The sequence below is a fragment of the Ambystoma mexicanum genome, chromosome 6p (assembly GCF_040938575.1).
Source record: "Ambystoma mexicanum isolate Mex_15411 chromosome 6p, UKY_AmexF1_1, whole genome shotgun sequence".
NCBI classification, from domain to species: domain Eukaryota; kingdom Metazoa; phylum Chordata; class Amphibia; order Caudata; family Ambystomatidae; genus Ambystoma; species Ambystoma mexicanum.
Window position 1 is genome coordinate 50,748,724 of NC_090935.1, and position 25,264 is coordinate 50,773,987.

The 25,264-nt window shown below is 47.4% G+C and overlaps 1 protein-coding gene across 2 annotated transcripts in view; it reads right to left on the bottom strand.

Annotated features, from left to right (window-relative positions):
* The window catches only part of TLN1 (talin 1), a 1,223,782-nt gene that overhangs the window by 111,509 nt on the left and 1,087,009 nt on the right, over positions 1 to 25,264 (bottom strand). For both annotated transcript variants that reach the window (XM_069626724.1, XM_069626725.1), the window contains one exon: positions 7,407 to 7,512. In XM_069626724.1, the coding sequence (XP_069482825.1) occupies positions 7,407 to 7,512 (106 nt within the window). The remainder of the gene's footprint in view (positions 1 to 7,406; positions 7,513 to 25,264) is intronic.

Genomic DNA, 25,264 nt, shown 5'->3' on the forward strand with positions numbered 1-25,264 from the left:
CCTCAAGCCCTCAGCACAGACAGTCGGTGATAGAGATCGGGCTTCTTCGACACAATGCAATCCATATTTAGCGTCGATAACCCAGTCGACCTTGTTTACACGGGAGCCAGCAGAGTCTATTTATTCGCCCTAGCTCAGGGTCTACAAGACACCAGTGGCCTGGATATTTCCCCAGACCTTGAGTTACAATAGAACCAGCCCTATACCCATGCTTATATCAAGTTCAGGAATCTGGTTCACAGGGTTGTTGACACCCTTGGATTGAAGGCGTCCACCACAACCCTTCAGGGGTATGAGCTCACTGACATTTTTGGACGAAGGTCACACAGTTGAGCATTACATACCATTCAACCAAGCCATTGCAAACCCATTAGCCTCCTTTTGGCAGCACCATTGTGTTATTCCCCCTGTGAATGGCAATTTAACGGGGAAGTGTAGGCCGGCAAGTCGAGACCCTTCTTTCCTCGGCACACACCCTTCCCCGGACAGGTTGGTTATACAGGCTGCCACTATTTCCACCAGACCTGCGGAACCCACTTACAATCTGTCTACGGACAGAGAAGGAAAGAAATCGGGAGAGTCTGGCCAGAAAAGTGTTCACCTCTGGCGGCATGGCGCTCAAAGTAACTAACATTGCATGTGGATTTGCAAAGTACTCCTTTGGCAACACGCTGCTGAATACGTCCTTGAGGGTGCCATGCAGGACGGATTTTTAAAGCTGGTGAAGGATGTGAAGGAGGTAGCCAAGCAGTAATTGCAAACAGGCTTGGACATGGTGTACTACATTGGCAGAGCAACGGGTTCAGCAGTTGCAATGAGACGTCAAGCCTATCTAAAAACTTCCGGCTTCTCTGCAAATGTTCAAAACAGGCTGCTGGACATGCCCATTGAAGGAGACATGCATTTCGGTCAGAAAGCAGATGAATCCTTAGCGAAATTCAAGGAATCCAAATTGGCTGCTAAATCATTGAGTCTAGCGGTGCAGCCGGCCAAACCTGCCTTCAGCTTCGCCTCCAGGGGCAGAGCCTATAGAAGATATGTGCCCTATGGCAGGGAGGCACATCTCCTGCCTCCCAGGCAAGGGAGGAGGCGTTTCTCGCATCCGGAAGGCGCAGAGGGATCTCTAGAGGCCAGCAAGCAGCAACAGGGACACGCTCTCTTTGATTTTCCCCTCTCACCATGCACCCGTTGGTGGACAGTAGGCAGGGCATTGGCCCCAGTGGCACGAAATAACTTCCAATGCCTGGGCCATGCTGTTGATTCGGTGGGGCTACTTTTTGCCTTTTCTTAAGAGGCCTCCAGACAGACCTCCACCTCCCCCAATCCAACTGGGACAGGATCTGCAGGAAGAACTGAGAGCCGTGTTTTTGTAGGGTGCCGTGAAAGAGGTACCTCCTGATCAGAGAGGTTCATGTTGGTATTCCTGGTATTTTCTGGTGCCCGAATAGGGAGGAGGTTCCCGTCCATGCCTGGACCTCAGGGCCTTGAACAAGTTCCAGAGGAAAGACAAATTCAGGATGGTGATGTTGAGAGAGATTCTCCACGCTCTTGAACTTCAGGACTGGCTACTGTCAATAGACAGAGGATGCTTATTTCCATGTGCCAATACACCAAAAGCACAGGAAGTTCTTAAGGTTCCTCATAGGGGACAAGCACTATCAGTTCAAAGTGCTTCCCTTTGGGTTGATCTATGTGCCAAGGGTCTTCACCAAAGCTCATGGCAGCAGTGGCAGCTCCCCACAGGAGATCCGGGGTCCACATATTCCCATATCTGGACGACTGGCTGATGTGAGGGGGAAGTAGCGGGGCAGGTTTGGTCTCATCTAGAGGACACCTGCCTTCTACTGCACAGGCTTGGTTTCTCACTCAACTTGAAGTCCCATTTGCCACCAGTTCAGCTGCTCTAGTTCATCGGAGCAGAAAGAGTCAGCAACTTAACCCAGAGGTGCAGTTGTTTCAGAACCATGCCACTCTTCCAGCGGCTTCCTTCCTATGCCTTCTGGGTCTCATGGCCTCCTATATTACCCTTGTGCCAGAGGCCTGGCTGCATATCTCTTCAGTGGCTCCTGAGGAACAAGTTCTCTCAGCATCTGGGAGCGCTCACGGATCGCCTTTCGGTGTCGAGCCAGGTAGTCCGCGAACTAGGCTGGTGGAGCACTTGTGGCAATCTACTGGCCACCTTGGTCCCAGGCTAGAGTGGTCACGGATACGTCATGAAGGGTTGGGGCGCCCACTGAGAATTTGCAGGTGAGCAGCCTCTGGTCTCCATCAGAAGGCAGGTGGCATACCAACAGGCTGGAATTGCGGGCCATCAGGCTAGCCCTAAAGGCTTTTGCCCCGTCTAAAGGCAATTCAGCTGTGGTTCTGGTTGCAAGAGAACCAAATCACAGTCTTGGCAGTTCATCTGGACAGTCTCATGCGATTGGGACGTGTGCCAGGAGGTCCTAGAGGAGGCCTTCGCTCCTCCAGACCATCGTTCTTCGCCTGCCAAGTCATTACAGAAGGGGAAAGACCATATGTTTGGGGATGCTTGTGGTCTCGTGCAGAAGGGATGTGACCTAGCAGTTTGGGCTGGACTATCCCTTTGGGGGTGGGGCCAAGCCTGATTTGCATATGGTCTTTCCCCTTCTGTAATGGCTTGGCACGCAAAGAACGATGGTCTGGAGGGTTGTCCAGAGCAATGCCAGAGGTTAAGATTCATTCTAAACCTTCCAACCATCACCTCTTGTGTTGCTATTGTCACCCCGAGTGGGACGGGTATGCCCAGATGTGGGTCCCGTGCCTGCTGGGCCTAGAGACCCAAGCTACTCCTCACTGATGATGCCCAAAAAGGCTGAAACATGTGTGGGGACGGTTGTGGTCTCATGCAGAAGGGATGTGACCTAGCAGTTCGGGCTGGACTACCCCTTTGGGGGTGGGGCCAAGCCTGATTTGCATATGGTCATTCCCCTTCTGTAATGGCTTGGCAGGCGAAGAACGATGGTCTGGAGGGTTGCCCAGAGCAATGCCAGAGGTTAAGATTCATTCTAAACCTTCCAGCCAACACCTCTTGTTTTGCCATTCCTAGTCTAGAAAAGGTCTTTCCATCACTAAATAAACCCTGTCACGTTGGGTTATTTTGTGCATATCCAAGTGTTACCAATCGGCAGGCAAGGAGCTTCCAGCGGGCATCAGTGCCCTCTCGACCAGAGGGGTTTAAGCCTCTACATCCCTCCAGAAAAGGGTTCCTGTTAGGGAAATATACTTTGCAGCCACTTGGTCATCCTTGCATACATTCACCAAGCACTATGCCTTGAATGTTGCACGGGGTGCCGATGCAAGGCTTGGTATGGCAGTTCTACAGAATCTACTGGTTTAAATCTTTGTCCTCCGTTATAAAACTGCTTGGGGAGTCCATCAGATGAGGAATTTACGGGAGAAAAACAATCCACTGAAGGAGAAATTGCTCACCGTAATTAACTTTATGGATTCTTCTCCCGCAGATTCCTCATCGACCCTCCCATCCAGCCCTGCTCAGAAAGTTCTGTGGCTTGTCGCTTCTTCCAAACTTTAAGGCATCTGTTGATGGCTCTTCAATGACCGCTGCTGTTTTATGCGCAAGGGGAAAAATGGAGGCACTGAAGCATGGGGCGTAGTGACATGCTATATATATACACGATGCCTGACGTCACTTGCAGAGCCGACGACCGAGAGCTGAACAAGACCGATTGACAGCCAAGTCGAAATCCACTAGTCCCCCTGTTGAAATGTTTCCAAACAGCACAGCTGGATGATGAATATCTATCAGATGAGGAATCTGCAGAAGAAGAATCCATAGAAAGATCATTACGGTGAGGAATTAGTCCAATCCGTAACTATACGAAAAAGTCAGTGTAGGGGTGGAGCCAAAGTTTTACGAAGTAACAGAATAGCAACATTTCACAGGATACTTTTAGTCTCAAGGAACTAGATGCTTCGCAATATAACACAACTTAGGAGGACCCTGCAAAAGGACTTCCTAAAGGGACACAAGCTGGCAAGCTTGGGTCAGAGGTAGAGAGGACACCGTGGGCACCTCATCATGCACTCCAGTGAATCTTGAGCAAATTCTTCAGTTCACGTAAAGTTACACCTTTCACGCCACAGTACCTTATGTTCGAAGAAATAAACGTAGCTAGATTCTCCACTGTGCAGCAACAACGGACCCGATCTCCTGATTAGTCAGTCTGGTGACAAAAGGAAGGACTCAAAGGGATGCCTCAGCAGCAGTCTCGAGAGATCACCCTTAGCACGGATTTGTTGGGTCTGTGGTTTTGGCACCTTTTTCTCAGCACAAACCAAGGACGGTATCAGCCTGGTCGATGATCTTTACTTCTGAAGTCTTGCAGTCTGCTGAGAGGACTTAGATGAGTGGGATCATGACTCTTGAAGTCCCACTGGAGCTCATCAAAGTCTTCGGTCTCGCAAGGATTTTGCAGATTTCGCGCCTATAATCACTTGTGTGCAGGCACGTTATAAATGCCATATCATATAAAAGACTGTGCACTGCAAATGTGTTGGAGGTCTCCTGGTATTCATGGTATGCAGCTCTGGAAAGGCACAGCACCTCGGGAGATGGCTCAATTTATAGTTCATCTCAGGGCTGGTTGGGCCCACCAGCCAAAAAGAAGGAGTTCACATCGGAACTCCTCGGTCGATTAGAACACGGGGACAAGACAGCAATGGTCGCTTCACAGTGATTGTAAGGGTCTGTAGGCGTCTCTGGTCATCTTCAGCATTGGTTCTTTTCCAGTGGTCGGCATTCCTTTCACCTCAGGAACCTCATCTTTTACTCAGTTTTCCCCCACACTCCTCTGCAAACTTTCAGCATTTTACTGAAAGGGGCAGGTGGCTGTTTAATCAGGACTGCCAGCCCCCCGGTGGGAACTAGTTCCCTTCAGGCACCCTGGCAAACAAAGGGCAGGGGAATTAATTCCTCCCCTACTTCCTGCCTGCCCAGACACACTGGAGACTAGGAAGGGACACCCAAGGGTTCCGACGAAAGGGAAAACAAAAACCCATACCTCCCACTCCCAGAATGGTAGAAGGGCTAACCAAGAACCACCATGATAGAAATGTCGAAAAAAGAAAGGAGCCACTATGTTTGAACATGGGTGACCCTATTGTGCACAACCGGGACTGTGAATAGTCTGCGGTAAAAAATAGCACATTAGTTGGTAGAACACGTCCGCTAACAGCCATAACTATAGGGTGGTCTATGTGACTAAAAAGTCACAGGAGCAGAGCAAAGGGGGATACTAGGTATCCCCTTAGCACTCCACATTAGGTGGTGTGTGGTAATCTCTCCTGTTAGAACGTTTTAGGAGAGACACAAAATATCACCCTTTCCTAAAGAACCGCAGTTAGTAAGGATAAGGAAAAAATCTCAAAGGAAAACGCAAAAGGTTCCCAGCAACAATGCACATAGGGTGCTGTGTGCTGCAAACATTACCACAGATGCCTTTAAAGAGACAGAGGAAAGCAGACTCCATAGTAAAGATAAAACACAGAACAGCATTCCAAATGTCAGAGCAAATAAGAATGAACGAGTGGGGGGAAAAAGGTTCGCCTCATTCAGGCTAGAAAGAGAAAGGTCCAGAAGTCCAGCAAAAGTGCTGCGGGGGTCTCACTAGGAGAGGGGATCAAGCATAAAAATGATAAATCTCCCTAACAAGGATGAACTCTGTAGGCCCAGACAGATGCCCACAAGTTTTCAGCTAGAACCGCGCTTGACGAGAAGATACACCACAGCAGTGCCAGAGGTCCAAGGTTATTCGGGTATTACAGTCCTGGGCCTGGAGGGTCACAGTCCATCGTGGGATGGCTCAAACTGTAGCTTGTCTCGGGACTGTTTGGGAGGGAGTTGGCCAGTCTGCGTCTTCCATGTGACACAGAAGAGAGGGCTGGAGCAGCAGCGGTCAGTCGGCTTTGGCTGTCGCTGATGGTAGCTTCAGACTTACTTTTTCTTCTGAATGGGTCTTCCAGTGGCCGACTCTGGCTTCAACATCAAGACCCTCGCCTTTTATACAGGAACCCAGCCAATCAGCATGCATGCAACTTTCAAACAGAAGGTAGTGGCTGACCCAAGGGGACAGCCAGGCTCCCAGTCAGAACTGCATCTAAGCAGACATACTGGAGGACAAAGACTTGAGTTTTAGTGTCCTCCCAGCATCCTGTCCTTCCAGACACCCTGATGCCTCCGACGGGCTTCGCAATGGGAGCCCGTCAAAGACAAAGGACTCCTGTATCCCCCCCAAGCCTGCAGGTTAGCAGAGGAAGGCCCACGAACAGTCAGCCCATCATGAGTTGGCAAACAAAGACGACGGGCACCATGTTAGGTCAATTGTGAACCACATGTCCTTTACCGCAGTGGCGACAGCAGCCTGCGTGTAAAATTCACAAAAAAGTAGGGTGAAAATTTAAAAAGACGTCCCACTGTAACTAGAAAGTTACAAGAGAAGTGAGAAAAGGAACACCATGTATCCCCTCAGCCCTGCATATAGGGGGGGGTGGGCTGGTCTCCCAAAAGAAAAGCAAAGGTAGGATCAAAAGTATCCCCCCCTATCCTGGTAACACTAGGTTGGTATAGGAATAAAATAAAAAAATAAACAAGGAAGCTCAAGAAGCTCCCAGCAACACTGCACAGAATGTGCAGTTTGCTGCAATAGTAAAATACAGATGCCACAAAGAGATGGAGGAAAGCAGACTGCACCCAGAGAAACCAAAAATGGTTCTCAGAGCCTCAGAAAAGAATGAGTGAGGAAAAAGGTTCCACTCACTCAGGAGGGTTAGACAAAAATCCAAAAGTCGAGCAGAAAATGTTGGGGGGGGCAGGGGGGGGACTCACTAAGTGGGGAGAGTTGCACACAAGATGCAAATTCAACCTTACACACCAAAACGGGGTGCTTAAAACACTTCTGTTCCTAGGACCATGTGGGCAACCAAAGGAACATATTGGGACGAAAAAGGTGTGCAGAGGAAATTCAGAAGTCCATCTGATCACAAAAACCAGCAAAAGATGCAAAATAATAGAAAAGGACAAGGCAAAAGGTTAGAGAACCCTAAAAAGGTCAGCAGAAAATCCCAAAATGGGATGCTACCCTAAGAGTAGCCATATGGACTACCAAGTACAGCACAGCAAATGGAGTCTATCAGTAGAAGTCAGGATACCAAACAGCCATTAAAAAGGTTTATGGTATACAAAAGTTAGTAAAAGGAGAAACTAAAAAGGATTTCTATTTGAAAAGTATTTTTTTACATAATTAGCCACTAAGATCCTTAAGACTCAGATTTAATCTCTATAAATAGCAATGCAGAACCAATACATGTACAATACACAAGTAGGAGCCCATGCTCTTCAAGGACCATCATTCCTTAGTCTGACCTACCTTTCATGGCCTCCGCAGCCTGGATGAGTTCCGTGACTGAACCGGCTACCCGCTTGGAGTAGCTGGAAAGCTGCTGCTTGAGCTCAGGACTGGGCTTCTGCAGGATCTGCAAGATTGTAGAAGTAACAGTGAGGTAGAAGCTGTGGTGCTATACATGAGAGCTGCTGGTTTTGCACTCTGGCGAGGCTTTTGTATGGCTGTAGAATCATGCTAACAGAATACAATGCAGTTGAGCATGGCAAGTATTGCTGTAAAAAACTGATTTCCCCAGGAATGGGTCGGCAAACACAAGAGCCTTAATGAAGTACTTCTAAAGGAAGGCATTCAAGGTGGGACCATGTAGGCATTAGAATTCAGATTGAGTAAAGCACCACAAAGGCAAACCGTAGGATCATTTAAGGCATTGGTGTGAAACAGCTGGGAAATTCAGGGAGGCACTGCAAATTTGCCAGTGTAATGCACACAGGGCATGCAAAGCCCAATGCCACCCAGTAAAATACACACACACCTCTTCTACCATGCTTCAAACATGAACTGATAAAGACTGCTCTCTGAAACAGTCAATGACACGGTAGGAAGGTATCATCCGAAACAAGAAACAGTGAAGAAAGTGGGCAGAAAACCTTTCAGAGGGTGTTCATCAGGGTGAGCGAAGACAAACCAAGCCCTTGATATTAGAGGATAGTTTGAGTAATATAGAGGAGCTGAGCTGGAAAGAAGGAAGACGAGAGATGGGGCTCAAAGTTCTCCCATTCCCATCCCGCCTTACATGAGCATCAGGGGGTCTGCCATAGACTTCTAGGCAATAGATGTTGCTGCACACAAGAACTTCACAGAATAGCATTCCTCAGTGTACCCCAATATACAGTAGAAAGAGACGGTGTCCCCAAAAGCTCCAGTCAAAAGCGAGGTCTGCGAGTGAAATCGAGCAGTAGGTATTCAGAACATTAAGGCAATTTGTTCACTGTAGTATTAGTGTAAACATAATCAGAAAGGAAAATAATGTAAAAATAGCCAGTGTGAGGAACTTACTCGGACACTGCACACAGCACACCATCCCAGCAGCAAAACAAGAGAAGAAAAGCAGTGAAGCACACAGAGAGGCTTCCGTTATCACCCAAAAACCTGCAGAGGTGCACCTCATTCTGCTGCACTCATGTACGGAAACAAAGTGGCATGCACAGACACAGCCACCGACATATACATAAGCACATAAACAAGCACTCATACAGAAGCACTGCAAGTTAAAACACAATAATGAGCCTGTGTTTATTAGAGGGTGCAGTCTGTCGACTCCATGTAATAGCCTACACATTGGCATGACAAAAAGCAGTGCCATAGATGCACACACGCGCCACCCATCAGTGCCATTCGCAAATATCAAATTATACCTTAAGGATCCACAAAATTACATGTTCATGAGGGCACTTTACACATGCTTGCTGAATCAATCCATCAACTCACTTTCAACTGCTGACACAAAACACAGACATGTTCACCTGCAGAATCCACAGTCATACTGTAATTCATGCACAAGAAAAGAGCTGCCGCATTATGAAAGCTCATATGTAGCTATAAAATGCCAGCCTTGAAGATCATTTTTACAGACAGACAAAATGAATCTGTCATCTGTGGGCCCAACCACAGCAAACAATGTATCAGAATCTGCAAGGCCGCTGCAGCACACACGTCTAGACGTAGGGCATCGATGTGAGGTACCAAAATATATATATATTTTTTTAAACAAAGCTTTACATTTAGAAGCTTAACACTGTGCCACACAGCTGCTCACCCATGGTTAGGTTTTTCAGAACCAGTGCTAAAGCAGGGGCTCTGTGAAACCAAACAGTGACCCTGCAAACCTTTAAGTCTAAACAAACTACCTTGGTAACAAAGCTGAGCAGTAAGGCGTAGACTAAGGAGATTAGGCGCTTGATGTAAAGCAGAGTTAACATACATAAGAGCGTTGTTAAGACTGATTTTCTATACTCTGGCATGGAGGACAGAAAAATAGGTGGTCAACATAGTACCTAGTATTGTGACAGGGACAACTTTGGGAGCTGTAGCCAAACCAGTTCAAGGTAGCAGTGACGAGGGTCTAGGCTAAATCAAGAGGTGGTGAGCTTATAAAGGGTCCACAATGAGTACACACAATGGGAATAACATATTACACTTAAACAGTAGGTATAAAAATAAAGTTATTTATTTATGGCCAAATATCACGATGAAAAATGACTAAGAGGTAGAAGTATCACAATACTTAGATTACATGTATACAGTCTCTAGAGTAGGGCATAATACAGATTAAACAGCTGTAAAAGAAAGTACAGATAGGGTTAATTCCCTCTGGACCTGTGGTGCATAAACTATCTTCAAAAATCCTTCCCTAAAGTGTCTGGGGCCTTATGCCCAAACAAATCAGACAAAGTTTGTAATGCTGGAAAAAATGAAGGTAGGGTCTCTGGTGTCCAGTGAATGATTACAAGAGTTAGAGGACAGTTTATTCTAACTAATAGAAGTGTCCCCAACTTTCTGGAGACTTGCGCGAGGAAGCAATGCCAAAGTATAGAAAAAGTAGTATACAAGTTGGGAAAACTTTTAAAGAGTTTAGGGAAAGTTAGGGACTTACTCCCCCCCCCCCCCCGTACTCCAATTATTCCCAGGACTTGGCAGATCAATGGAAGAAGGTCTGAGGTTACTTTTCCCGCTGTCTGCCTCATTCCTTGATTCACATGGGTTGCAGGTTCAAGCAGATCTCCGGTCGGTGTCTTTAGCTGGTGCAAGGACTCTCGGATGAAGAATGCCGAAAAACACGTTGCAGGAGCACTCTCAGGACTGGACTCAGGTAAGCAATTTCGGACGGTGGTCACTGGAGCTCGGCAATGCAAAGGGAATCACTTGTCACAGTCAGACTTTCCCTCCTATCTCGGGTCCTTTTAATGCTAGGTCTCCAAAATATCGCTGAGGTAACTTGAAGGACAAGCTCAGGATCCCCCAAGTTCCATGTCTAAGCGCGGAACGGCGACGTTGGGAGCACGGTAGCCCAAACTCAGAGCTGGTCAGCCACAGGGCAGTCCCAGGACACTTCAGACGGCTATTCTTCGCATGGTACCGAGCAGACGTCAGGAATGGATGTTCCCTCCACGCCACGGGTTGCAGCTCCCTCACAGGACTGCTGAAGATCAATAGCAAGACAGTGCTCCTCCAGGAAAGCAGCAGAAGTTGGTTGAAAGGCCTCCTTCAGCCGGGTCTCTGGTCTCTTCACAGGTCGCACAGCTAGACAGGAGTCTTGGCTCCTTCAGGTTACTCCAGGATCTCTGAAGAGTGGGTGCAGGGATCCTCTTATCCTAAAAGCCAGTTAAGAGCCGAAACTCCCACTAGCCAATAGCAGAACTAGCCCCAGACACACCCCATCAGTGGTCCAATCAAAACTACTGGAGGGAATACTCGTGCTCAACACACACACTGAAACAAGTTTGTGGATTGGGACTAGACAGTCCCAGCCCACATCCTGCCAGCATACACACATAGCCCTCCAGTAGCTTGCCAAACGCCTCTGCTTTCTCGGGCACTGGAAGTCCATTTAAGGATTTTCCCAGCCTCACAGGCCAGGAAGAAGGCTAAAAAACAAGATGGCCAAAGGACAAGCGAAAAACTTTGTGGTATGGCCATGTTTGGTCACTAGTCACAGTTCGTAGCTAAACGCGTTCAGGTAAAAAAAAAAAAGCACCAACAAATGGCAAAAGGACCAACAAATGGCAAAAGGACACTGCTGCCACCAGCTTGTCCATTTAGCACACCTGGAGTAATCAAAAACCAAGTGTACCCCATTGTACTGCATTGTAAAATGCATTGTACAATGATAAAAGTTACCACAAGTGATGACATGCATTACTTAACCGTAATAGCATTTCCGATTACATCTGCTTAGATTCAAATGCTGTGCTTACAGTCCGATATCTAGTGGTAACCGCAGAGTATTGCATCTCGTCTTTCGAGGATCGAAAGGGGACATCGACATGGGCGTGCCTGTAACACCATCCCTAACATGTGTAGTTTACCCAAAATACTACGCGCGTCAAGGTCCCTCCTATTGTATTTTTTCTGCTCTGAGGGAGCCTTAGGACTATCGTGAGTGAGTACAGAAAAGAGAGAAGTAGTAAGATGTCTATGTTCCTTCCATCCGAGCGGGGAGGAAGGGTGGGTACATGTGACTCTAAGCAGATACAATCATCGGAAATGCTATTACGGTAAGTAATGCACGTCTTCTGATGTTTGTTAATCTGCTTAGAATCACATGCTGTGCATAGACTAGCGAGCAGTACCGTATTTGGGGGTGGGATGTGAGAAGGAACAGTAGTGAACAGATGTCTTCGTACTGCTTGTCCCACCCGAGGATCAGACCTAGAGCGAGTATCTAGGCAATAGTGTTTTGTAAATGTGTGCACAGAACTCCAGGGTGCCGCTTTGCAAATGGACTCGAGAGGAACATTTGCAACGAATGGTATGGAAGCCCCTGTGCCCAGAGTAGAGTCTGCTCTAGGCTTGAAGGGCAGATCTCTCTTGGCAAGAGTGTAGCAGAGTGTGATGCAATTGACAATCCACCTTGAGATGGCTGACTTGGAGACATGATCCCCTTCTCTAACAGGTGCCACTGAAACGAAGAACTGGTTAGTCTTCCTAAGTGGTTTAGTTCTTTCCAGGTAGTACATGAATGCCCTGCGCACATCCATTGTGTGCAGGCTTCTTTCCGCCACGCTAGTGGGGTTCTCGAAGGAAGTTGGTAGCTCTATTGACTGGTTCACATGGAACTTAGAAATAAATGTGGGCGCAAACCGAGGGGGGAGTGCGCAGAACCACCTTATCCTCTGTGAATTGAAAGGGCCTGCAGTTCACAGACTCCTTATTGAAGTGACTGCCAATAGGAAGGCCGTCTTGTTAAGTAAGAGCTTTGTGACTTGCTTTGTGACTTGCTTTGTGTATAGGCTGAAAAGGAGACCCCCGCACCCTCCTAAGTTTGGCTAATACAACACCTTCTGTTGGGATGTGGTGTAGGCTGAGAGTGCAGCTAAGTGAAACTTCAGCGAATTAAAAATCAGACCCGAGTCTAGTGAGTCCGTGAGTAAGAGCAGTCAATAGGATTGATGCTCTGGGAATTGCACCAGATGACGAAGCGTTTCCACTTATTGGAGTAGCAATGTCTGGTGCTAAGTTTTCTTGCTTCCCTAAGTATATCCATTCATCTCTGAGGAAGTTGGAGATACCTGAACTCTATGACCTCAGGAGCCAGGCCGCTAATTTGAGTGTCTGCAGGCATGGATGAAGTGTTTCCCCCCCTGTCCTGAGATAGCATGTTGTATGGGCAAGGCAGTTTCATTGGACGAGAGCGAGACATCTACATCAGATGGGAGAACCAGGGTTGGCGTGCCGACATCGGGGCCACCAATATCATGGTGACTGGTTCCTGGTGCATCTTGTGCACAATCTTGTTGATTAGGGGAGTTGTTAGAAAAGCGTAAACAACTTTCCTTGACCGTGTTATCCAGAGACCGTTCCCCTTGGACCGGTTTTGAGGGTACCTGGAGGCGTAATCTGGGCATTGTGAGATCTCCAGAGTTGTGAACAAGTCGATCTCTGGGAAGCCCCAGTCTGCGAAAACGTTGGAGACTATGTCTTCGTGTAGTTGCCATTCGTACTCGAAGGGCAACGGCAAGTCTCTTCTGATCACGTGTGCCATAAGATCGAGTTCCCCTGGAACGTGTTGAGACAATACAAACGTGTTTGAGAGTTCATTTCCAAATGTTCTGGGACAGTTTGGACAGCCCTGGAAAGTGAGTGCCCCCTTGCTTGTTCAGGTTGTACATTGCTGTGATGCTGTCTGGGAGGATCAGTACTGTCTTTCCGTGCTAACCGCTCCAACAGGTTTATGTGGTTGGATGCCCTCTGCTGGGGACCAAACGCTTTCTGTTGAAGGAGGCGAGCCCTCCCCACCCCGTGAGAGATGCGTCCGTCATGAGAGTGGCTTCTACTGCAGGGGTGGTGAAGGTATTCCCCTTCAAGAGGTTTTCCCTCGACCACCACTGCAGAGAGAGAACAAGGGCTGCTGAGACAACCACTAGCTCGTCCCATTGTCCGCTGGCCTGACACCATTGTCTGTTGAGCCACTCTTGCATGGGGCGTATGCGCAAATGTACGTGAGGAACCAAGTAAATTAATGATGCCATCATCCCCAACAGTGGCATTGCCTTGCGTACCGTCACCTCTCGACTGGCTACATACTAAGGGATCTGAAACAGCATTTTTTGAACCCTCTCGTTGGAGGGGAAGACGAGGCAGTCTTCTGTCCGAATTGGAGCCCCCAGAAACTGCTGGACTTGACAGGGGTCTAGGCTGGATTTCTTTGCGTTTAAGGAGAATCCCAGGATGAATAAGAGGTCTATCGTCTTCTGAGTGTTCGTCAGGCATGTTCCGTAGGAGTCCCATGTTATGAGCCAGTCGTCGAGGTAAGGATATACTGGAATGGATTGCCTGCACAGGTGTGCTGCTGCAACTGCTAGTACCTGTGTAAAGACCCTTGGGACTGAGGCAATGCCGAAGGGAAGGACCTTGAACTGATAGTGTTTGTCCTTTATCATGAACCCTAGGTATTTCCTGTGTGCCAGCAACATTGAAATGTGAAAGTATGTATCTTTCATGTCCAATGTTGCCATGTAATACCCCTATGCTAGTAGAGCAATTACCTCTTGTAATGTTACCATTCAAAACATTTTTGGTTTGACAAATTTGTTCGCTGAGCACAAGTCTAGCACAGGGCGCATAGTGAGATCCTTTTTGGGTACAAGGAAGTACACTGACTAAATATAAATACCCTTGTTTACCTGTAAAACGGGGATGACTTCGATCGCGCCCTTTTCCTACAGGATCTAAACCTCTTGCAGCAGGATCTTCAGGTCTTCCGGTGTTAGGCACCTGGATCTTGGAGGTCTGTATCGAGGTGGTCGGCTGAACTCTATGCAATAATCATGGGTGATGGTCTTGAGCACCCACTGGTCTGTGGTTATCCCCTCCCATGCATGCAGGAATGATGGTATACATCCCCCAACGGGGAGGGTTGGGAGGGGAGCCAGACGAGAGTCATTTCTGACCGGAGGCCAGGGAGTCTCTGGGGGTGGTGTTGCGACCCGTTCCCACAGCATTGTCCTCTGGGTGGATAAGGGTTTGTGGAGGCAGAGCCCTGTCCCGAGGACCAATTGTTGCCTGAGCCATACAGGTTGTGTGGGGAACGGGAGTAGGACTGTCCACGAAAGGAGCGGCGAGAACTTCCCCCCTCTCTGTTGAAAGGATCTTTGAGTGATCTGATTCAAAGTCTTTAAGGTCTCAAGTTCCCTTTTGGCCGTTTCTAGAGCCTCATCAATGGCCTTGCCAAATAAGTCTGAGTCTTCCACAGGTTTGTTGAACGACGATGCAAGTGTCTCTGGTTTGAAACCAGAGTTCTTCAACCAAGCGTGGCGTTTTAAAAGGGTACCCTGGGCCAAGGTTCTCCCTGCCGTCTCAGCAGCATCCAAAGCGTTCTTGAGAATGTTGTGGTTTACCTGCTTACCCTCTGAACCAATTGAAAGCAAAAGAGAACACACTGGTTCAGGGACCTCTTACAGGCCCTCCTGCAGCAGGTCCATTGGACGTCCGCATAGCTGGCTAACAGCGTGGTTTTGTTGGCTATGCGGGTAGAATATGCTGCCGCAGTAGTGACTCTTTTCCCAAGAGCATACATGTTTTTACATTCTTTGTCCGGCGGAGCCTCGCCCGTGGTCAAGGGGACCCCTGCCCTTTTTCTTGTAGTCTTAACTACAAGAGAATCTGTGATGGCATGACACCTAATATAGAGAGGGTGGGGGCGAACATTTTTCCACTCAAGGGTTTACAGCCCTAGTCTGAGAGGGTGTTAACAAGGAAGGGGTGATGCGCCTTTTGATAGAATTGAGTAAAGGGATAGTCTGGCTGGCAGGAGGCTTCTCCTTTAATTACTCCTGCATGTAAGGATCAAGGGGCTCTTCTTGATCTGCAAGGTCAAAAACCTCTTTATGAAGAGGGCAGGATGTCCTCTGAAATGTGGTCATTGCAGTATAAAAGGTCATCCTCCTTAGGCCTCTTAGGGGTGAACTTCTCAGAGTAGTCCACAAATCTAGCCAACCTGTCCATACACCCTTCACATCTTTATCTGGTCCACGGAGAAGAGCCAGATGGGTCTAGAGGGAGAAAGGACTCCTCGGGATTCCCTAGACTATAATGCCGAGATTTATCAAGGAGGGTCTTCTATAAGGACTGGGGGCTTTCTGAATAATCCTCCCGCCTTTCCGGGCATTCAGACGTGTCTTTCAACTTGTCTTTAGACTTGTCTTTTTGTTTTCTGGCCGCCAAAACGATGTTAGCGAGACTCTCGCTGATGTTCAGAGTTATCGGGAGGGGTTTAGGCTGTTTAGGCAGTTGCGTTAGAGATTGGCGGAACCGGAGCTATAAGCGTCGGTGCGCTCTTAGGAGGCGTCTCGACAGTCTTGTGGGTTTTGGTGCTGGCGCTCTTACTTGTAGACTGCCCGGACACATGTTGCTTAAGCGGTTGTTGGGAGGGCTGCCGATCACACAAATCGGCGTGTCTCGTCGTGAAACTCAAAATACCTGTTGGTGCTTTGGTCCGCTTCGACGGATCTACCACGGCGGTACCGGGGGTTATGTGTTTAGTCTTATGGGAAACGTGTGCGTCTGTCGCCGGAGTGTACTTTCCCCATTGCAGGACTATCGTTGTGCCTGGAGAGGCTAGGGACGGATGTCGTGGAGTGCGAGCGCTCCAATGTGAGGCCAATGGCAGCCGAATCAGAGCCATGGTCGTCGCTTAGCTCCTCATCACTCTCAGCGGCTGTAGCGGCAGGGAAGCTACACTCGGCCTGCAACATGGAGTAGGCCGCCACTGCTTCACTCAACGCTCCTTGATCGTCTTAGGACGCAGGAGTTGGCAGTATTTACAGAACTCCTCATCGTGATTGAGAGAAAGACACTTATTGCACCGCCGGTGCTCTTCTTTCCAGGGGTATTTTCCCTTACAGGAAGGGCACAATTTAAATAGTGTCCTGTTCATAACTCAGGTGAGTGAAAGCGACGGCAAGACCGAAAGGGCAACGAGAGGAGAGAAGGAAAGGCATTCTTGAAAAGAATAGAAACTCCCAGGCCCCACTATCTCTACTGTATAGGCCAGGCAGAAGGCACGGCCAAGTGGTCAGCAAGGCCGACCGGAGCAACAGCCGTCGAAGGATATTCTTTGCTGTCTTCGTCAGCGGTAGGGAAATAGTCAAAGGGGGACGAATAATCAATAACTACCAAAGTACAACGATTTTGCAATAAGTAGGAGCTGCGCATAAGGCGACCAGCTAGCTGGGCGGAAAAAACAATCGGAGGGACCTCGACACGTGAAGGATATTGGGTACACTACACCTCACGTTAGGGATAGTGTTACAGGCATGCCCATGTCGACGTCAACTTTCGACCATCGAAAAGATGCAATACTCTGCGGTTACCACTATATGTCAGACTATATGCACAGCATGTGATTCAAAGCAGATTAACAAGCATCAGAAAACCAGTTACTGCAAGTAGTAACAAAGTAACTAGACTAAGGGAAATCAGGTTTCCCAGTACGGACACCTGAAGGACATGCCGGTTTCCCCATAACAGATGAGCAAAAGACAGTGTAGTGAAGCTTAAGTCTTCACTGCACTGTAAAAATTATAAGTTACTCACTGTAGTAACCAATGTACTCTTAGTCCATAGTCCGCTTTCCTCCATACTGCATGGGCGTCCCTCGCTAGGGATGGGAGTCCAAACCTTTTTAACCGGAAAAATCATCTTCCCCATTATACTTTAGATGCGCTCCCCTGAAGCCGCCCACTGGTGCCACTCCTCAGTCCCCTTTGAAGAGTCGACAATATTACCATTGACCAATGACACTAGTTTTATTAGGGGGAGTATGTTAGTCACTACTGTGAGTAACTTCTAATTACTCCGAAGTCACATCCACTTTCCTCCATACTGTATGGGCGATTACAACTGAATGTAGCCCAAGGGTGGAGAGATGCACCTCTTAAGAAAAGTAGTTCCTGAACTCTGCCTGACCAAATTCCACATCCAATTTGGAGCCGTCATCCACGCAGTACTGCTTGCAGAAGGCCGAGGGCGTAGCCCATGTAGCCGCCTTGCTGATGACCTGCCATAGGCGGTGCCTCTGGAAAGCGAAGAAAGTAGGTAGCACTATCTCCTCAATCGGGTGAAAAGAGGAGACCACTTTAGGTAAGAATGCAGGGTGAGTTCTAAGCACCACCATGCCCTTATGAAAAGTAGTATAAGGCTCTGAAGCCACCAGTGCCTGGATTTTACTGACCCTTCGTGCAGACGTAAGGCCCACCAGAAGGACTGTCTTAATGGGGACTAGTCTAATGTCCACGGACACCATAGGTTCGAATGGTTTATGTGCCAGAACGCCCAAGACCATGTTGAGGTCCCATACCGGGTGTGGCTTCTTATTAGGCGGTGAAGCCTGGTGAGGCCAGCCAGGTGTCTTAACCACCGGATTAGAGGGTTAAAATACCTCCTCCTCCGAGTTCCGGTAGGCTCCGAGGGCCGCCAGATGGTTGCGACATGTGTCCACCTGCAGCCCCAAGTGTGCGAGGTGTGCAGAGAAAGCCAGCACGTCATCCAACATGCAGGTCAATGGATCACCCTCCTTTGATTCTGCCCAGTGGCAAAACCTAGTCCCACTTGCTTTTGTACTGGCTCCTGGTAGCCTCGCTCCTAGCGCCCTGTATAAAATCTAGGTTAGCCTGTGAAAGATGCAGACGCCTTAAATCGCTGTGAGGGCCACCTTAATTTGAATTGCAAACAACTTCCGACTTGCAGGACAGATTTGGCTGATATTTTGCAACATGTTTGTCACTAAATATGCTATTTTAAGGAGGTAAAGGTGTTGGATAAGAATTGGGGGAGTCGCACTGTGTGAGACTACACAAGACTTATCTGCTTGGTATTAAGTAACCCACCTTTTGGTATAGGTCTGTACTACAAAAGTTGTTAGTGTGACTGAGCAGCCAGACTTATCTCAAGAGTGGTAAATGTGAGCTGTACAAATGAAATCTGTCAATACAAGTTACACTTGCACTCAAGGTTTCAGTTATAAATAGTTATTTAACATCAGTTTTAGTAAAGCATTCTTTAAAAAGGCAATAGTTTGTAACTGTCAAGAAACATTTGGAAATACTTTTCTGAATCAAAACTGGTGAATACGCTTTGGATATGCTCAATATGTTTCTCCTACACCCTGAAGTGACTTCAATTACAAGGATAGTATTTGCATTTATATCATACCAATATACTTTGTAGACTCAGTTGTAGAAGGGAAGGGTTAAGAAAAAAATTAAAAGGTTAGGACAATTTCTTAAAAAATTTGAGGACAACTGAATCCTCCAATTAAATCTAGTTAAGCCTTTCCCAGCAGTACCAGTATACAACAAGCTACAACTTATGGAGGGACAAGCAATGCCAAAGTCAACAGATTTAGAAGAGTGCCTTTAGGGAGCCAGGATAGCCAAAGTCATTCGGACAAAGTCTATAGTACTGATGCACTTCTTGGATAAAGGTATTTCACAAAAGGCAGATTGTTCAAAAGGAAATCATTGAAGACAAACAAGCTGTCAGGCCTGTGCAAAGGGAAGTGGGAATCAACTCAGAAAGTTAAGCTAGTGCAAATCTCAAGTGAGACAGCACGACCTAAGTTAAGTACCCCCAAGCCCAAACAGGACTCTGGTTAGAAGAAAAGTGATCCAGCTGGATACCGTCTTGCTACAGCCAAGCAGACCCTGGTTCCTGAGTCTCAGTCGTGGAGACAAGAGAGAGGCCGTCTGGAGGGCTCCTGCGGCAGTACTCTGGTAGGTCGTCGGCAGCTACAGGCTCTCTTCGATTCAGCGGCACTTTGTCGTTTCAGCGCTTCGCAAACAGCACGGATGCAAAACAAATCTCTGGTTGGACTTACCTTGCTCCCTCGTTCCTGGACTCTGATGAGGGCACTCTGGACCGGGATTTCCTACTTCTGGAAGGTCCTTAGGAGGCTTCTGGAGCTTTTAGCTGGATTCGATCCATGGCAGACGTTTCACTCGGTTTTGGACACTCTACCCCCTGGCATTGGACTTCTGCTGCAACAGAGAGGCATAGTAAGTCGGGTTTTGCGCCAAAGTGGAGTTTGTCTCGGGGTTAGTTGGTCCCACTAACTCAAGGTGATAAATTGCTCCGTCCACAGCTTCTCTGTCGAGGTGAAAAATGTCCAGGAGGTTGCAGCAGGCTTCTCTTCACTGTTTCTTTGTCGGATGTTAAGGAGAATTCTCAGAAATGTGCCAATTACCTCCACCTTAGAGACCCCCAGCAATTTTGCTGGATTTTGAGGACTTGATTTTTTTTTAACCTGGAGAGAGTGAGACCCTTTTTTCCACTCTCTCATGTATTTTAATGTGATTGTGAACTCTTGTTTCTTTTGGTTGTGGAGTCTGAAACTCCATAGGCATCATCGTTTACATTGTGTCACACAGCACCTTCAGTGCAGTGGCACAGGGAAGTCAGATTTCCCAAAGGTTTAAATACCTTCTCTGGGATCTTACAATAGGGTGCTGGACGGGTTACCTAGTATCCCCTTTGTCTAGCTTCTCATGTAATATTTTTATGTTACCGCTTTCCTCACTGAACGGCTGGTGACAGTGGTTTTGTTTTAACTACTGCGATGTGCATTTACCGTGGGCTGCGTTCGCAGCTGCAGTAAAGCACCCAAGGGTGCAATATTTGTCAAAATGGGCCCTGTCTTTTTTCGCCATTCCTTTGCGGAAAGGTCCTTCTTGAGATTTACTCTGCGTGCCAAACCAGGTTTGGTCTCATTGTTCGCTTTGCCTTTGGCGGGATTCACGAGTGAAGCCCGCCTCTGGCTCTAGGGTGTCTAGGGTAGGCAGGAAGTGAGGGAGGTGCCCGAAACTCCCTGTGCTTAGTCTCATAGGAGACCCAAATGCACACTGTGGTGATTGGCCGGCTGACTGTCCGGCAAGGACAGCCACCCTGCTGGGTGACTGGCAGCTAGGCTGGAATGAATGGGAGAGAACTGAATAAAAGGCGAGGCTTTTGGCTTGGAAGGCAGAGTCGACCACTGGACGAAGGAACCGAAGAAAAACTTTAAGGACACCTGCTGCAACTCCTGGACCGTTGGTTTGCCTGGTGAAGTCCTGCTGCTGTGCTGAAACTCCAAAATCGTATCGACAGAGTAGTCCCTGCAAGGACGACTTCTCCCCTTGAGTTGGTGGGACCAATCAACTCCAAAGTAAGCCACCTGCACATCCTTCTCGGAGCTGGTTGAATTTCTACAGACTTGCTGCTGGAAACTGTATAGCCAGGGAGAGGAACACCAGATTGTGTGCATTGCTTTTAAGCTGGCCTAGAGCTCCAGGAAGATCCTCCGGACTCCCACGAAGCAGGAGTGACCGAGCCTGGGCCCCCTCAACAGAGTGCCGGACCCCAGAAGCAAGGAAAGCCCATCTCGACAGCCAGGAACCACAGTGTTGCTATTTGCAGTAGACACGAGGAGCTGAAACGGTGAACAGCCACTGATTTCAAGATTGCCAGTTGCGAGCAGTGACTGTCCCATTGCAGTACAGGAGTCCCCCGAACTCCTCCCTTTTGTCCCCACGACTCAGGCCCAGGAACAGTGAGATCTGCAGAGCAGCACAGGAACAGAAATCACCTGCTGCACTTTTTCTTCAATACAAAGTTACCGTAAAGTCTGAAAGAACTTACCTCTTACTGTAGACTTGCTTGCATCTTCTACTACTTAAAAGTCTAATCAGCTTGTGGCTCTACATTTGATTCTGCTTTCCTTCAAAGACTCAAAACATTGTGCAAAGACTTTTCTACTTACCTGCCAGAAGTGATTCATCTTATATACAAATTTTGCCCATTGACTTTGGCTTATCCTGATGTACTGAATGACTCTTCTTAGGGGATCCAAAAGTATTTGCCTGCTTAATATTTGTGGTCTCTTGTTCTAATAACCTTTTCCTTTTACCAACTTCTAAGAGTATTCTAAATCCAAACAGTAGGATATTAATGTCCCCAGCACCCTAGCTATTGAAGTCACCTGAAGGTGTAGGGTGTGTCTGTAGGCCATCCCAAAAGGGTCTTTACCGATTTAGAAACTAAATGTGTACAGTATTGAAGTGAATTTGTGTGTTACTGTTATATTTCTCCCTTCTGAGGAAGGCTTATTCTAACTGACTGGTAAATTAATAATTGTTTATTTACGAAACCTTGGGTGTAAGAGTTTATTTGAATACTTGTCACTGTGAATCTCTGTGTAATTCCCCTACAGCTCACATTGAGCCCTCGTGAGGTAAGCCTGGCTGCTCAACACGCTACCAAAACTGTGTAGTACAAGCTTATACCAAAGGTTGGGTTTCCTATAACTGCAGTCAGAGTTGTGTGTAGTGCACCCAAGGACTGGTTCCGTGCAGGCACATCTAGAGACAAGGGACAGGGGAGTTTTGGGACCCTGCCTCACTTCCTGTCCTTCCAGGCACACTGGAGCCAGGGGCGGGATTCAGGGCTAAAGCCTGCCAAAGGCAAAACACACAAAGGGCTACAATCTGTCTGAACGCACAGAGTAAAAGCCAAGAAAGACCTCACAAACAGAAAATGACAGAAAAAGAAGACAGGGGCCATTTTGACCAAATGGACACCCATGGGTGCTGTACTGCAGCAGAGAGTTCAGTCTGCGGTAGAAAAGCACAATGGTAGGAAAAAGTAACCCACTGCCACCAGCCATTTTAAGTAGTGAGAAAGTAGGATAAGGGGCTACTAAGTAACCCCCAGCACTCCACATAAGATGGTGTGTTCTGGCCCTACAAAGATTAAAGATTAAGATCAATTTCACCGTACTATTCTTGGGAACTTTAGTTCACCCAAGGAAAGGTATTTAAACCTACAGAGAAATCCAAAGGATTTCTCAGTGACACTGCACTGACAGTGCTGTGTGTCACTATCCAAAAAGCAGATGCCTATGGAGTTTGTCAGACTTCAAAAAGACTGAAAACAAAATCCAAATCAGGGAAAAATATATGAGTGTGAGACAAAGGCCCCACTCACTCAGGAGTTAAAATTAAAAATTTCCAAGTCCAGCAAAAGAGCTGGGGGTCTCTATGGTTGAAGGGAATTAGCACAGAAATGAAAATTCTCCCTTACAAGAATGCCATCAAACCTTGGAATGAACTCCCCACAATCTTACAGAGTCTAATAATATTCTCTACTTCAGAAAGAGGCGCAAAACTGTTCTCCTAGGGGAACACCGATTGTGTTGAACGACAACACTTAGATGGCGTGGCTGGTGGCACTATATAAATACCAATAGCAATCCCATCACGTTCGTTAAGACATTGTAAAGTCCAACTAGTGTGCGACTACACAAGACTTCTCTTGGTATTAGGCAGCCCACCTTTTAATATAGGCCTGTACTACACAAGTTGGTAGAGTGACTGACCAGCTAGGCTTATTTTAGGAGGGGGTCAATGTGAGCTGTAGAGTAGCACAATTATATCAGTAAACACCAGGCACCAAGTAAACAGTTACACACTTAAGAGTTCTATTACATTATTTATATACACAAGGCACATTAAGCATTCTTTTAAACATGCAGTAACTAACAGTAACATTAAATGGAAGATGGAATTCATTTACAAAAGCACCAATAATGCAGGTGAGATTCTTTTCTATGCTAAACATGTCCCAGCACACAGTGACATCAATCAAAGTCCGTATTAGCACTTATTTCTGTTCACCATTACAAAATCGTGTTGAGGAGGGGACATAAGTAGAAAACACTTTCAACTGTTTCAATAGTTTGTTTCTCCGAGAGGGATGTAGGTAGTCCTTTATCCGGGCAATAGGGTCAACAATTAAAACCCGTAAGGGAACAAGCACTGCCAAAGCCAATAGGGTTCAGAAGAGGAGCCTTTAGAAAACGACAGCCAGAGTCAATGGGACAGATCCAGTTCTGATGCAGCTTTAATTAGAAATATGTGATCAAACTGTCAGGAGTTTTGTGAAAAATCACCTGAGCTCAAGGGGAGCCCACTTGATGGAGCACAGGCTGGAAGGACTGCACAGTTGAGTTGAGGTCAACTTAAAAGGGGTTAGAATAGTACTTCCAAAGCCAGGGAGCACTACAAAGAAGGCAGAAGGTAATTGTAGCCGAAGCCCCACAGTACCTTAGAATTGAAACAGAGGATCCAGCTGGATGCCTTTCTGATGCAGACCCTTGTTCCTGGTGACAAAAGCGAGGACGTCTGGCAGGCTTTTGCGGCAGCCATCTGGAGAGGGACTCAGCACCAATGGATTCCATGCAATTCAGCGCTCTTTGTGGTTTTGCTGCCTTTTTCTCAGCGTCAAAGAGAAACAAATAGCTCCTGTTGGAGTTTCCCCAGTTCTGGACTCGGATGAGAGGAAGCTGGACGAAGATGTCCTGCTTCTGGAGGTCCTTGAAGGTGCCCACAAAGTTTTAGCTAGATTCGATCTCGGGAAGACAATGAACTCTATAATGGTCAGGGGTCCCCGGGCATTGGGATTCTGCAGCCTAGGAAAGTCACAGCAAGTCAGGGGATGAGCAAAAATGAAGCAGGCCCCAAGGCTAGTTGGTCCCACCATCACAAGGGAGGACGCTGTCCTGCACGGCTATTACCTGCAAGGCTTCACCGGCACTTTGGTGCTCCTGGATGGTGGTGCTGACGTCTCTGCTCTTCGTCGGATATGATGTTCCAGTGGTCAACTGCCTGCAGTCCCAAAGGCCTCGCCTTTAATGTGATGTCCCATTCATTCACAGCTCTACAGCTGTCAACAACACAGGAGGGGGCATCCTCTAGGACAGCCACCCACCCAGTTGGAACTGGTTCCGGTCAGGCGTGAAGTTTATGTTTATTAGGTTTATATAGCGCTTTCATCCAAAGCGATTTACAGTATACCAACAAGGTACAATAAACAACAAGGTTTCGGGCTCCTCCCTCACTTCCTGCCTTCCCAGACACACTGGACCCTGGGCAGGTTTCAGGGCGGAGGCCCGCCAAATGCAAAACAAAGGATTGAAACCTTGTTTAAACAGAGTAAAAGCCCAGAAGGAACTAACCAACAAGTGCAGTACTGCAGCTGAGAATTCAGCCTGCTAGTACCTTGCACAAAAGGTAGTAAAAGTAACCACTGCCACCAGCCAGTCAAGTTAGTTAAACAAAAAGTTACATGACAAGTGGGATATGGAGTAACCCTCTGTCCCCTCAGCACTCCACATAGGCTGGTATGTGCTGGACCCACAAAGGAAAAGTAAGATCAACGCTCTCACTATTCTTTGTCTCTGTAGTTCACCCAAGAAAAGGTATTTAAACATTAAGACAAGTGTAATGGACTTCTCAGTGGCACCGCACAGAGGGTACTGTGTGCGTCACTATACAAAAAACAGAAACATATTGAGTTTACCAGACTCCATAAAACAGTAAAAAATCCAAGTCAGAGAAAAAACACATGAGTGAGTGGCAAAAAGTACTATTCACTCAGGAGGTGAAAACACTAAACAATCCCAGATTCTACCAAAGGAGCTGTAAGGTCTCTAAGGTTAAGGGGAATTAGCACAGAAACTGAAAATTCTTCCAACTAATCAGGCTAGAGGTCGGCAGTGGCAAAGGTGGAAATGTAAAATGCCTGAGAACATTAGATTTCAGAACTATAGGTTGAAGCCTACTATCTTTAGCCAT